This window comes from Peromyscus maniculatus, chromosome 8 (assembly GCF_049852395.1).
Source record: "Peromyscus maniculatus bairdii isolate BWxNUB_F1_BW_parent chromosome 8, HU_Pman_BW_mat_3.1, whole genome shotgun sequence".
NCBI classification, from domain to species: domain Eukaryota; kingdom Metazoa; phylum Chordata; class Mammalia; order Rodentia; family Cricetidae; genus Peromyscus; species Peromyscus maniculatus.
Window position 1 is genome coordinate 89,900,923 of NC_134859.1, and position 13,975 is coordinate 89,914,897.

General features: G+C 53.3%; 1 protein-coding gene and 1 long non-coding RNA gene across 3 annotated transcripts in view; one reads left to right on the forward strand and one right to left on the reverse strand.

Moving 5' to 3' along the window:
- Positions 1 to 11,368, forward strand: LOC143267018 (uncharacterized). 2 transcript variants are annotated; one of them, XM_076543450.1, is made up of 3 exons: positions 1 to 225; positions 2,559 to 2,595; positions 4,235 to 6,022. In XM_076543450.1, the coding sequence occupies exons 1-3, from the start codon at positions 54 to 56 to the stop codon at positions 4,425 to 4,427; spliced, it is 402 nt and encodes a 133-aa protein (XP_076399565.1). In that variant the 5' UTR covers positions 1 to 53; the 3' UTR covers positions 4,428 to 6,022. The 2 variants fall into 2 exon arrangements, 1 of the variants encoding a protein (XP_076399565.1); XR_013041913.1 differs by lacking the exon at positions 4,235 to 6,022 and adding an exon at positions 8,557 to 11,368 and having other exon boundaries at positions 127 to 225.
- LOC143267019 (uncharacterized) overlaps positions 1 to 13,975 on the reverse strand; it is a 19,363-nt gene continuing 5,388 nt past the window's right edge. The window contains exons 2-4 of the long non-coding RNA XR_013041914.1: positions 2,683 to 5,456; positions 2,115 to 2,189; positions 1 to 194 (exon numbers count right to left, since the gene is read on the reverse strand). This is a non-coding gene — a long non-coding RNA (uncharacterized LOC143267019). The remainder of the gene's footprint in view (positions 195 to 2,114; positions 2,190 to 2,682; positions 5,457 to 13,975) is intronic.

The following is a 13,975-nucleotide window of genomic DNA, read 5'->3' on the forward strand; positions in this document are numbered from 1 at the left end:
ACCGAGGTCCTTACCTGTTGTCACTAAATGCAGAGGTGGCATCTAGCCACAAGATGGCAGACAAGGCTGGTGTGGTCGGTCTAGCAGGCCAGGCTGGAGTCCATACAGGAAAGGTTCTGTGCTGGGTAGATGGTGGAAGCCTTGCCCGTAGCCCGTGTCTTCTCCAGAGACACGCAGAGCCGTCCTTCGGGTCTCTGGACAGAGAGACAAGAACAAAAGGCGAAGGTAGGTCATCCTGCTCCAGAGGACAACTGGTCATTCCACCACCAGGTTGGTGTTTCCTGTCCATGCAGCGCTGCAGTCACATGACTGCTTCGTGTCTATCCCTCTTTCTCCCTGCTGTGGTTCCTGTTCAGTGCTGAAACATTCACTGTGGCCTGGGCCAGGGGCTGCCTCCGGGTTGTCCTGGCCCAGATAAAACGTGCAAACGCACCTGCCCTGCTGGCCAGGAACAGCTCTTGGCCTGGGAATGAGCCTACAGACTGCATGGGTGGGGGAGGGGCGCTGTAGCTCCACTCTGGCATCTTCCGAATGCTTCTTTGGCTTTTCCTGCTCTGGGGTAGAGCCATGGGTACCCCCATAGAGAGCCCAAGCTTCGGCTGCGTATGTGGCTCAGTGATGGAGTGCTTGCCTGGCAGGCACAAGGACCCAGGTTCAGTAGGCAGCAAAAAAATTAAATGGCTAATTAAATAAAAATACTAAGAGAGCCGGCGGTGGCGGCGCACGCCTTTAATCCCAGCACTTGGGAGGCAGAGGCAAGTGGATCTCTGTGAGTTCGAGGCCAACCTGGTCTACAAAGAGAGTTCCAGGACAACCAGGGCTACACAGAGAAACCCTGTCTTCAAAAGCAAAAGCAAAAATTCTAAGAGAGCCGGGCGTTGGTGGCGCACGCCTTTAATCCCAGCACTCGGGAGGCAGAGCCAGGCGGATCTCTGTGAGTTCGAGGCCAGCCTGGGCTACCAAGTGAGCTCCAGGAAAGGCGCAAAGCTACACAGAGAAACCCTGTCTCGAAAAACCAAAAAAAAAAAAAAAAAAAAAAATTCTAAGAGAGCCCAGGCTCACATAAGGTCACAGTGTCTTTATCAAGGGTAACTCAGGAAGAATTCAACCTTCAGACCCGTGTGTTGTCCAGAGCAGAACTAGCAATCCCAGACCACATGCAGACCAACGGAGGGCTCAGCCTGACTCGGCCCTTTCCACACTCGAGGAGTCTGAGTGTGTGTGTGTGTGGCTTGCTTCTGTTTAATAGGTTTATATTCAAAATTAGAAAAGATATACGAGAAAGTCTCCACCTCCAACTCCCGTTCCTTAGCCGCAGGACTCTCCCTGATATAAGCAGTATGAACAGATTATCAAGCCTCTAGGATTTCATGCACAAAGACCCAATATGTCAGAAATCCTCCCCTGCTGGGCTAAGGGTTTTACTCAAAGAGAGCGCTTGCCTACCACACACCAAACCCTGGGTTTGAACTCAGAAACAACAGACCAAAAAAAAAATATATATATATATATATATATATATATATCCTTTTGTGAGAATACATGGTATTTTACTTTGCTTTAATGTAATCGTTTTGGAGTCTTTTGGAATGAGTTTTGGATATTATCTGTACTCCCTAGCTCTTTGGCTTTTTTTGTTTCCATCTATGTTTTTTTTTTTCAATTATTTTTATTTTATATGCATTGGTGTTTTGCCTGCATGCATCTCTGTGTGAGGGTGTCAGACCTTGGAGTTACAGGCAGTTGTGAGCTGCCATGTGGGTGCTGGGAATTGAACCTGGGTCCTCTAGAAGAGCAGTCAGTACTCTTAACTGCTGAGCCGTCTCTCCAGCCCCCTCCACCTATGTTCTTTGAGATTTATTTTTAATTTTTAATGATGTGTCTGTGTAGGTATGTGCACATGAGTACAGGTGCTGTAGAGGCCGGAGGCCACAGAGCCCTGAGCTGGAGGTCCAGGCAGTTGTGAGTGGCCCGGTGTGAGTTCTGGGAACCAAGTCTGCAAGAGTGGTTAGCACACACTTAACAGCTGAGCCTTCCCTCCGGCTCCCGCCCCACCATTCAGTTTTGAATACCAGCCCAAATTGACCTTGATTTTAATATTGGTTTTGACTTACAAAACAGGCACTGGGAAGCGAATGTCCAATGTCTTTGCCCTGGTCCTAGAAAGTGGTCTGGGATGGCAGCAGCTTCTAGAAAATAAAAGCTGTCGTGAGCGCCCACTCTGTGGGGCCTTGATGTCTTGAGTTTCACTGGGGTCACACTCCTCACAGTAGGGCAGCTCTGGTTCCCACCTGGGCCTGAGGAATCTCAAAGCTTTGCTCCGCTCTGCTCACCTTCTATCATCGCGTGAGCCACCAGCAGGGATCCGCAGAGGCCTCCTGTTCATCGCGGCCCTGGGAGGCTCGGCCCAGGTCCACTCCAGCTCACAGCCTGAGACTGTCTGCAGCCCCCCAGCAGCAGGGGGCAAAGGGCAGCAACTCACCCTACAGGCCCAGAGCCTCGACCCCCCCCCCCCCATAGCTCCCTTACATCCTAACCTATTTTCCCGTCCCCTTTAGGGAACACGTCCAGGAACAGAGTCAAGAACACAGAAAGGTCAGTGTGGTAGCTTCCCTGTCTAATTGCGATCCCTCCCTCTATAAACACTTCCCCACGGCTCCCTCTGCGGCGGCATCTGCTCACTTTTCTGTGGCAGGAAGCAAGTCCAGCTTGCGTTACCCCCTCATGTTTCCGGGGCTCAAGCCTTGGATCTCTGGGGCGACAGAAGTCCATCCAAGTGCAAGTGCAAAGCTGCCAGGCCCCGGCTTCTCCTCGAGAGCCAGGACCCCATGCGGGAGCTCTGGCTCCCGCAGCTCCGGGCTGTTCCCTGTTCCGCACTCAAGTTCAGCATCCTTTTCCTTCTGATTCAGTAGCAGTTTGGGGTGGGCAGTTTGACAGCTGCCTACCGTTTTCAGAAATGCCAAACTCTCTGAAACTGACAAACAGGCAGATTGATGGACTCTGTCTCCCGGCTCCTCTTGGACAGCGGGAGCTTTCTCCCCTGGATGCATCTCCCAAAGCTGCTCTTTAGGTGGCATTTATCCGTGAACAAGCAGGAGCTAAGAAAAGTTGCTTGGCACTTCCTCGTGCTCTAAATTCAAGGAATTCTAGGGGGGACTTGATTTTAATCACTGTCTCAGTTAATTAGAGAGACGAGAAACTATCCCCTGAAAGTAATTAATGGAGCCGGTAACCGAGGAGAAAAGGCCGCCTTTTGCTTGGGTGTTAGGATGGCCCCCAGTGGGCGGGGCCTGCGGGTCACCAGCTTCTCTGGGGAAATGCGGCTGTTAGTTCTGGCTTCCAGCCTGCCAGCTTTGACTTCAGCAGCACTCCTGGTTATTGAGGAGATGGAACGGTCCTGATGGCCGTGAGCTTCTGTAAACTGCAAACACCTAGCTGGTAGCGGGGAGTCTCATGGTTGGTTGATCCGGTTTGTCTCTTCGGCCCCCTTTGCCTTTGCCCTGATTATCCGGAAGCAGCGTTCACCTGCGGTGGTTTTCTATCACCCACCCTGCTCTTAAAATCACAAACACTGCTTTTTCCTGGTTTTGTTTGCTTTATGGAATCTCAGTGTTAGCCCTGACTGGCTTCAGACATGTGGTGGTCCGCCTGCCTGGCTGCCTCAGTGCTGGGGTTTCAACTGTGACATCTCCCTGGCACCTCACTTTCTTCATTCTCTGTCATCTCTGTTTCCCCCCAAAACAAACAAACAAACAAACAACACAAACAAAAGTCTTCATGGAGACTTCTGCCTGGACAATGTTCTCAGGTCCCTCGGGATTCTGAGGCACCTGGATCCAAGGTCTAGGAAGGATCTGGCACATTGTAGGACTTCAACCTTGCTTTTACTAGAAACTGCCAGGGCCTGGTGACTCCCATCAGCCAACTTTCTAACAGAGATGGCATCCTTGGAGGTTGGCAGGCTGAGAACCCCACACAAGTCCCGCGTCCGACTGAGGGAGGGCATGTCTAGGGTTATAGAGCAACCCTGTGGCCTGTCCCTCAGTAATGTGACTCTGTCTCCCAGGGCTAGAGGCTGAGGAGGTGGGGGAGGGAAGTGCTTCGTCTCTGCCAAATGGACCGGCATGGGCTCTTAAGCTTTGGCAGGGACATGCCTCTCCGAGAATTTCCGGTGTGTGGTGCAGCCTGATCTGGGACAGACGGGCAGCTAATGGCTGCATTCTTCCCTTTACAGTGGCCAGAGTGAAGGCACCATTCCTCAAAGAGGAAGGTGGGAGCTGGCGAGTGAGACCTCCCTGCTCTCTGCTTGTCCCCACAGGAAGGAGGGAAAGGTACCCATGGGACCCCAGCTGACAGAGAACATGTTCCTGCACCTTGGTGTTCCTGGGAAGCCGCTCTTTCCCAGTCAGAAGACTCACCCAGACTAGGGGAGGTAACATCTGATACTCCTCGAGATGAGTCAGAGGTTAACGATCCTGTATGAATTACCTCCATTTAATACTCTGTTTTTATGAGCCGGGCAGGTTCATTATTGCTGCTGCGTTCTGCCAGGGTATATGCCGACGCTTACTGTTGAATTATTACTGGGGTGGTCATAGCAGTAGGGACACTGTACCCTCCTGACTGAAGGTGTGGGACGTGGCACTGGGCTTTGTTTACCTTACACTCAGTGAAGCCTTGCTGGGTGAAAACATGAGAGCCCATCCTTGGCCTAGTAGGGAAAACTGAAGTCGGGAAAAACAAGGGATAGGTGTACTGCCATTTTCCTAGCCAACTGTGGTATAAGAATCGAAGTTGGGATCCCTACCTGCCCTGCCCAGTGTTCTCTCCACCTTGACCTCTCTGTCCTCCATAATGGCCTGTCTTGTCAAAAACAGGACGGCTACTGATTGGTGATATTAACCTGATAAGCTCTTAGGAGCCATATTGCTTATTGAGTCTTCAGAAAGTACTAGGTCAAAAGTATGTGCGAATCTATAATTTTTTTTTATAGTTTACTGAAGGGACTAAGTCCATGTTTACCTGGGATAAGAATTTTCTGTGCCCTTCAGTCTCAGGGATGGCAGCTAATGATGGCCCGGAGCTTGCATGGTGCTCACTCCCCCAAAGGGCCCAGGCTCCCTCAGAGTCTGAAGACCATGCAGAGCAACTTTGTACATGGAAAGAACACAGGGAGGGTATTCGGACACTGCCTTTCCAGTGAGACTGAGCACATGTCCTTCAGCCCCCACCCCCTTCCCAACCAGGGTGGCCACAGGAAACCGGTTCTGGGGCTGCAGCTGAAAGGGTAGGCGGTCACAAGTAGCATTGCCGACGGAGGGGAGGCCTCGCTTGTCTGCCCCTGGATCGTAGGCCAGAGAGGAGACGGTGCAGCTCTATGGTTTCTTATGATTCTTCTCGTGTGCTCTTCTGTAGCATGTGCTCAGCAACGCTCGTTAGCCTGACCAACCTCAAGTCTGTAAAAGCAGAGACAAAATGTCACTCAGAAAGAAGTCGGAAGGGTGCTGGAGCTGTGGGTACTCGTTTCTCCTTGACGTCCAAGAAGACTCATTTCTTAATTCCCTCCTGAGGCCGCAGACTTTCCTCTTACCCACAGGAGCCCATGGGACTGCACTCTGCCCCATCCAGAGCACAGGCTGATATAACCAAATGGTGTGCCTGGCATTGACCTCAGTCAGCAGGGTTTGCCAAATACACACAAATCATTTCTGGCCCTAGAAGTGTCTTGAATGCTTGCAACTTAAGGCAAACTGCCAGAACCGCTAGGTCTAGCTATCCAGAACCTTCGCCAGGCCTCTCCTCTCAACAGCCCCAACTGGGTGTGGTGGCATATACTTATAATCCCTGTTCTTGGGAGGTGGGGGTAAAAAGGATCAAGTGTTTGAGGCCAGTCTCAGACACAGTGAATTCAAGGCCAGCCTGGGCTACATAATGAGACTCTTATCTCAAAAAAAAAAAAAAAAATTATTTTTAGAAGCCACCTACCAAGGTGGTTATAATAAATAAAAGGACATGGAAATCACTGCTGTCGCTTAAACCTTCCGTTTAGGTTCTGCCGGACTAGAACCTTCAGAAGTCGGTGTGGGTCAAGGGACAAAGTGGGAGGAGCTAAGGCGGGAGGCGGAGCTAAGGCCAGAGGCGCCAGGTCTAGACACTGTGCCCGCCTCAGCCTCTTCCTCCTCAGCACTGGAGTCAAACGGAAGGTTTTCCTGTATTTCAGGAAGCTTTGTCCTTGCCACCCTCTGTCTAAATACTTTCCTAAAGTTTCTTTTCCGGGACCCAGAGGCTCCAGCACCCCCAGATAGCTCACACTGTATCAGATAGGGCCTTCTGATTCCTGAGTACCACGGATGGTTACAGGCCAAGGTCCACCCTCAGGGGCCTGCTGGTCAGATTTGGCACTGGCCATCTGTTTGCTCCATTGGCAAAGTCTCTTCTGGGAACTTAGCCCAGAGAAGAGACACACTAGGACTCTTTATTTATTTAACCCTACTGAAGAATTTGATTTGATTTGTTTGTTTGTTTGTTTTGAGACAGGGTTTCTCTGTGTAGCTTTTGGGGCCTGTCCTGGAACTCACACGGTAGACCAGGCTGACCTCGAACTCACAGAGATCCGCCTGCCTCTGCCTCCTGAGCACTGGGATTAAAGGCTTGTGCCACCACCACCTGGCGCGAAGAATTTGCTTTAAGTGTCCAGAGAGCAATAGGCTGTTTTCTGAAATTCAGATTTATAAAACCACCATCATCAGAGTGCCCTGGGTTTCCCTGAAAATGCAGGTCCCAGGGGCAGAGGAGATGGCTCAGTGGTAAGAACACTTTCTGGACAAGCGTGAGGACCTGAGTTTGAATCCCCAGCACCCGTAAGAAAAGCCTGGCATGACTGTGCACACATGAACCCCAGCACTGTGGGGGTGGAAACAGGAGAATCGCCTGGGTGTTCTGACTGCCAGCTTGTTTCCAGGTTCAGTAGTAGACTCTGCCTCAGGGGGATGGGGTGGAGAGTGGAGGAGTAAGCCAGCCAGTGGCCGCCCCGGGCTCTCCGTGTCTCTGTGCACATACATCACACACAGACACAAAGCAGGTCCCCCAGTTATCTTTAATAAACGCAGGTTCTGGACTCTTGCTGTACCTGCAGAATCAGAATCTGCAATGGTAAGAGTCAGGCATGACGGTGCACACCTAGAACCTCAGCAAAGGCTGGGGAATAATAACGAGTTCAAGGCCAACCTGAGCTACAAGGTGGGACATTGTCTGAACCAAGGGCTGAGCACTGGGGCTGTAGCTCAGTGGAGGACACTTTCCTGCCATCTACAAAGCCATGGGTTTGATCCCTGCGTCATGGACTCACACACATGCTTAGACTCTCTGGTATTAGAACCCCAAAGACGAGGTCTTAAAAGCTCACGGGGGATTTCAGTTCACACCAAAGCTTGACACTTGTTGGGCTAAAAATGAGGACTGACAAAGGGCTTTGGGGGGGGGTCACTTGCTGGACTGTGTGACCATGGTGGGGGGGTCACTTGTTGGACTGTGTGACCATGGTGGGGGGGTCACTTGCTGGACTGTGTGACCATGGTGACGCACAGGCTTGTCAGTCTTCCCACTCTGCAGGTCCTGAGAATTTGAACTTTCACTGACCAAGTAAAGAAGTAATTCAGGCCGGGCGCTGGTGGCGCACACTTTTGATGCCAGCACTTGAGAGGCAGAGGCAGGCTGATCTCTGTGTTTGAGGACAGCCTGGTCTACAGAGCAAGTTCCATGACAGCCAAGGGTACACAGAGACACCCAGTCTTGAAAAAAAAAAAAAAAAAGAGGGAATTCAGCTCAGGTGATGATTAGGCATCCTCTAGGGCCCTTTCTTTTATTCATACTGTCTCTGTGTGTGTCCCTGTATCTCTGTCTGTCTCTGTCTCTCCACAGAGTCTCTCTATATGTGTCTCTTTCTCCCTGTCTCTGTCTGTCTGTCTGTCTGTCTGTCTGTCTCTCTCTCTCTCTCTCTCTCTCTCTCTCTCTCACACACACACACACATACAACACACAGTCTTTCTGTGTAACCCAGGCTGGCCCTGACCTCATTGCCCTGGGGCCTCTCAGCTTCCCAAGTTTGGGGTTACAGGACATGCCTGGTATATTTTCAGGTCCTTCCTTCCTCCCTCCCTCCCTCCCTCCCTCGCTCCCTCCCTCCCTTCCTTCCTTCGTGTATTTTTTTTCCCCAAGACAGGGTTTCTCTGTGTAGCTCTGGCTGTCCTGGAACTTGCTCTGTAGACCACACTGGCCTCGAACTCACAGAGATCTGCCTACCTTTGCGCCCCCCGCCCCCCCCGGCTTTTCAGACTCTTTCTAACTTGAGTCACAAGGTTAGTTCATGGAGTCCAACAGCAGAACAAGGGAAGAACAAGTGCCCGAAAAGCCGAGAAGAGCCCGTCGGCAGATGGAAGCTGTGGGTCAGGAAATAGTACAGTGAGAGAGCGGAAGGACACAGTGGCCTTAGGCGAAGGGTGAGTCGGAGGTCAGGAGCTGAGGCTGAGTCCAAACGCTCTCATCCTTTCCCAGCAGGTGCCAAAGGGACCAGACACCGGGAGACCTAGGTGCGGCAGCAGAGCTGGGCCTGGGATGGCCGAGTTCACAGCGGAGTTGCAGAAGCTGTACGAGGAGGTGGCCTAATGAAGCAATGCGGGTTTGGGGTTTGACTGTGAGGAGCCTCGTGGGGGGTTGGCCCAAAGCAGGGTTCTCTGTGTATATAGCACCCCACAATGTGTGTATAAGAATTATTGGAAGACATGGATAATTTTTACATTTTTAAAATAATTAAGCTAGGCATGGTATATGTAACCTAGCACTCCTGAAGCGGGAAGATGAGGGCTACTTAGTGGGACTCTCCTCTCTCTCCTTCCATAGATAGAGATATGTATGTGTACATAGATGTATATATAGCATACGTATATATTTAGCATACATATGCACTCAAAATTCGAGAATTCTGAAAGGCTTAAAGTGAAAGTGTGTTCTGCATCTGTCCTCCGCTTCTGCATGAGTGCATGCCTCTCCGACTGCTTTCCTGCACCGTGGGACAAGTGGCGCCTGCAACGTGTGCTGCTTCTTCAATAATTTATAACTGCTACTAAAAAGTGTCCTTATCCCCCCACACACACCCTCTTTTTGGCTGCAGAATATGCCATTGCCTGAATCTGCTGTCCTTTGTTTAACCAGTTTCTTGCTGATGGACACAGATTAGCTGCAGCAAATAAAAAATGCACTTAAAAGAAATGTGTCGTTGTGTAATGAAGTCCTGAGGCAGCGATGCTGGATCAGAGGGTGCCTGCGTTCGTACTTTTCATCGGTGTGGCCAAATGGCTTTTCACACACACACACACACACACACACACACACACACACACACACACCACTGTTTCCACTTCCCCTTGCTAAAGGCTGTATGTTGTCAGACTTGTTGGCCCCCGGCAATCTGATATATTGGAGTGTGTGTCGGGACGGTTGTCGGGACAGATCTAATCTTTAGTTTTTCTTACAATGAACGTGTTAGACGGATTCTCCTGTTTGCTCCTTTGAACTTTCTGTGTGAACCCTGCTCATACTCTGCTCATTTTCCTGGGCTATTGATCACTCCCTTTGTGATTTGTAAGGAGCCCTCTGTGCATTAGGGCGCCCAGCCCCATTTTATTAACTTGTGAGTATCTTTGTAATTGGTGGCTTCGCTTTTAACTGGGCTTGTGATTTCTGCTGCGTATATACCTGTGTGCAGTCAAATTTATCAACTTTTCTGTGTGTTTCTTCAGTTTGAGTTGTACTTAGAAAGTCCTTAAAAGGGAATGTTTTGGACTTGCTGAATTTGCTAGGACACCAAACAGCAAGGCCCTTTATGCTATTTGCAATACAGGGCTGAAATTCCAGAGAGCAGTTTGTAGAAGAGATTTGCCTTATTTATTTCCTTTGGGAGAGTGTCCCATCTTTTAGACCAGACTAGCCTCGAACTCTCGACCTTCCTGCACTGCCTCCCCAATGCTGGAATTACAGATGTGAACCACTGTGCCAGGCTTTGAGGAGGAGGTTTGAAAGTCCTGAGTAAAAAGTGGCAGCTATGAGAGGACCAAGCTAGCACGAGAGAAGGGAGGTTTGAAGTGGAAGAAGTTGAGGCCAGGACAGCCCCTTCCTGCTCCAGAGCCTCCCTGTCCTGCAGGCCAATGGCTGCAGATGTGGAGGAACTCCTTACAAGGGTCCTCAGCTCCCGCTCACTGTCACCTGTGGTGTCAGACACACGAGTGAGGTGAGCACAGATGAGAACCCACAGGGAGGCCTCTTCCGGGGCTTCTCGGATCCCCTGGGCTATGTGGTATCAGATGTAGGTCAGGCCTGCCCACTGTGCCATCTGGGTCTTCCCCTCCCTAGTCTGAGCTCCAGGTCCTAAGCAGAAGCTCTTCCTTGAGGGCCCCAGCAGTGACCACGTGTCCTCACCCTCTGCCCTCCCCAGGGAACTCAAGTGTGGGGAACCAAACCTGTGGCCAGCTGCCTGCACCATGGCCAGGAGAAGGGGGTTCTGTGAATACTGCCAGGAGGCCTTTGCTCCCTGGGGTGAGCCCCTTCCCTAAGAGGCAGTCGCTCCCCACACTCTCTGAGGGAGCCCAGTTCGCCAAGGAGCCTTGCCTGCCCAGTCTCCTCTGTGGCATGTCTAACACCAGAAGCGCTGGCATCTGGGCTGGTCCCACCCCAGCCTTATCGAATGCCCTGCGCCTCCCCCTGGCCAGCATCCTCCGAGTTTCCAGCACCACGGCTTTGCCACCGCTTTGTGGACATAACTTTTTGGGGGTCAGACTCCCCAAATGAGCAGAACCAGTCACATCCAGAACCCCGAGTGAGGTGAGCGGCGTCAGGAGCCAGGCTGTACTGTTCTAACTTTCTTTCCACTGACCTCTGTCCAGGTCACAGAAGAGGTGGCCGTGGGCGTGGCGGGGAAAGGGCAACCCTGGCTACCTGAAAATGGGTGTACGGGGTCCCTGGGTCCCTCCAAGATGGGTGACAAGCAAGGTCTTTCTCACTTTCTGGAAGTTATCCACCCCAGAAAGGATTGTAATGTGAGGACCTCGGGGTCTTCTGACCCCAGCTCTCCCCTGCGTCCGCCAAGGACAGACACTCTCCCCCAGAGCCGGGGCTTCCCCTGCTGCCTGCCTGTATCACCTCTGGATTCAGCTTGGACAGCGAGCTCTGTTCTGCCTTGTGCAGCGACCAAAGGGCACAGCCACCAAGTGGAGCATCCTCTCATCCATTCTGTGACCAATTCCAACCACAGATCTTCGAGCCAGAAGAAGCACACAGCCCTGGCTGCCCTGGCGTGGCAAACTCAAACAAAGCCCTCCACGCACCCCCCCCCCCCCGCAGAGGTGCCCCCCACAGGCCACTCCCCTGTCCCCAGCCCAAACCAGCAGACTCTCTTGTCAGGGAGGCCTTCCTCTTACAGGATGTGTGTCTACCCTCACAGGCTGTCAGGGTCCCTGGCTCTGATTGTGACCCACTCTGTCTTGAGAGTCCACCCCCTGGCCAGCCATCCCATCTTAGGGCAGCATCTCCTGGGATGAAGAAGGAAAGTGGCGGCCAGACTCCGGGTGTCCCAGAGCAGAAGGGGACAGTGGACAGCACAAAGGCACCAGCTGACCCTGCAGTGGCTTGGTGAGGTGCCAGGACCAGAAGCAAGATGTCTGGGGGACCAGCTGGTTTGCTTGTGCCCCCCTCCCAAGGTACCTTCTGACCAGCTCTTATGACCCCCCCCTCCCCCCGCGCGCGCTCTGACCTAGACCTGGCACTCGCCGGCCACCAGCACAAGATTCAGTTCCCTGGTGGCAGGGCTGAGAAGAAGCCAGGGACCATCTGGCCACACACCTCATCTTTTGTCCCAAGAGCCTCTAGTCTCTGTGGTGCCAAGACAAATGGTCGCAGACGTGGTTTCTCCTCTCCTCTTCCATGTCCTGAGTCAAGACCCCAAGCCTCCTGCCCGTCCTCGGCCACTCACAGAACTGCCTCTCCTTTCCAGACCCCATTCTCTGGCAGCCCTCAGAGAGACCAGCAAGGTCTTGGACCATCCAGTCTCCCGGGCCTTTGGGAAGATGGCCCCTGGAATCTGAGGATTCTGAGTGTGCGGCCCTCGGCGCTCTTTGCCAGCAGGCTGACCAGCTCCCCGGCTGCACCCCGAGTCTCCAGCCTGCTGTCAGCCCACTGGTACCCAACAGCAGGCGGGCCTGCCGATGCCCAGTCCCCATCGCTCTCCCCCTTGCTTGCCCAGCCGGTGTAGGATCCCATTGCTCCGGTAACTTTGGGGGCCCCAGCCTCTCCAAGTGTCTGGTCTCCTGGGCCCGGCCCCTGCTCGGCGCTGGCAGACTGCTGCTCCTGTGAATCCCGGAGACAGCTCCTAACTGCAGGGTCAGAGTCGGGGGGGGGGGGCACCTGTGCTGGTGCTGCCCACTGACCAGGGCTCACTGGGACAGCAGGAGGACCAAAGCCCGAGACCACCCCGGAAGAGCCAGGGGGCGCAGGCCTTTGGGGGGTCGGTAAAGCGGCTGTGGTACTCAGCTCTGTGGTGCAAAAGCACTGCCAGGCTGCCGGGTCTTTGCCTGGAGGAGTCTGGACTGGGAATGCCCTCTGCCTCCATCCACGGACGAGACCGGACAGAACTCTGCAGTAGGCTTGCCCAGCCACAGCTAGCCGCCCACAGGGACAAGGTTGGCGTGAGAGGGACCACAGAGGAGCTGGAGCAGTGGCCCAGCTTCCTGCCTCCACCACCCCACCCCACCCCCACCGAGCACTTGCCTCTTTTCAGAGCCAAGGGTTAGCTGGTGCTGCCCACCCCCACGGCAGCCTCCTTTCCCACAAGCATGTGGTCTCTCCTGCGTTCTGAAATGGCTGTTTGTGTCCCCTCCCCCACCCCCCCACGCTCACGCGGATCCTCGGGGAAACATGAAGCAGAGGAGGGCTTGGGCTGTGGTGCCTCCCAGCCTTGGCGCCCCCATGCACTTAGCCGGAACCCAGCACCGACCTTCCCCCCCCCCCCCCCCCCCCCCCCCCCCCCCCGGCCCAGGATGAGGCTGGAGGCCCTCTGGGGAGCCCTCTCGGCTCTTCCCCGCACCCCAGTTAGGCTGAGCTTCCCACCAAGAACACTGCTGTTCAGGGTCAGTGTCTCACCTGCCAAGTGTATGTCTCCCTCCCCCGCCCCCCCCCCCGCCCCCCCCCCCCCCCCCCCGCTCCCCCAGGACCTCCTCCCATTTCTGACAGCCAAGCCATTAATCTGGAGACAGAAATGGGCTTGCTATCGATTCCTGGGCCACTGTTTTTTATTACAATTTGTTCCGTGGTCCTTCTCACCCTCTCTGCCTGTGTGCTTGTCTCTTTAAATGTTGAAGCTGCCAGGAGTCTGGTGCTATTCTGTCTCCTTTTGGAGGAAGAAAGGGGGGCCTAGCTGTGGGTGAGGACCTGAGTTGTTATCTTGGAAATAGAGCAACTGAGTACACTGAGCTCCTCGGAGACCCTGTTTGTCCTTTTAATGCCGTTCAGTTTTACAATCCGGATTCAGAGCATGTCAATACCTTTGTTAATAACTTAGAGCAAAGAGGCCAGGCTGGAGTGCAGCGTGTTGGTCTCAGTCTGCCCTGAAGTAACCCACGACAGGGTAGGGCCCAGATGACCACTGTCCACAGTCACTGGAGAACTGCGTAGGTCCCTGCAAAAGGAGGCCGTGTGAACGCTGCTACCTCCTGCAGCCTGGCCTGGGACCAAGAGTGGTCGGGACATGTATCCCTGCCTTGTGCCCTCTTCCCTGTCTGGCACTTTTAGCTCTGCTGTCCAGTGAGTAGTCACCTGTAGAGAGACACTTGTCACCTGCTGTCAAAAAACTCCTGTCCAGTCAGGTGGTGGTGGCGAATGCCTTTAATCCCAGCACCTGGGAAGCAGAGGCAGGCAGATCTCCAAGTTC

What these genes read in the sequence shown, in the direction of transcription:
- LOC143267018 (XM_076543450.1), top strand. Translation starts at nt 54, where the DNA reads ATGGCAGACAAGGCTGGTGTGGTCGGTCTAGCAGGCCAGGCTGGAGTC. An exon ending in GACAAGAACAAAAGGCGAAG is followed by an intron (nt 226 to 2,558) that starts GTAGGTCATCCT and finishes CGTCCCCTTTAG; the next exon opens with GGAACACGTCCAGGAACAGA. An exon ending in AGAGTCAAGAACACAGAAAG is followed by an intron (nt 2,596 to 4,234) that starts GTCAGTGTGGTA and finishes TTCCCTTTACAG; the next exon opens with TGGCCAGAGTGAAGGCACCA.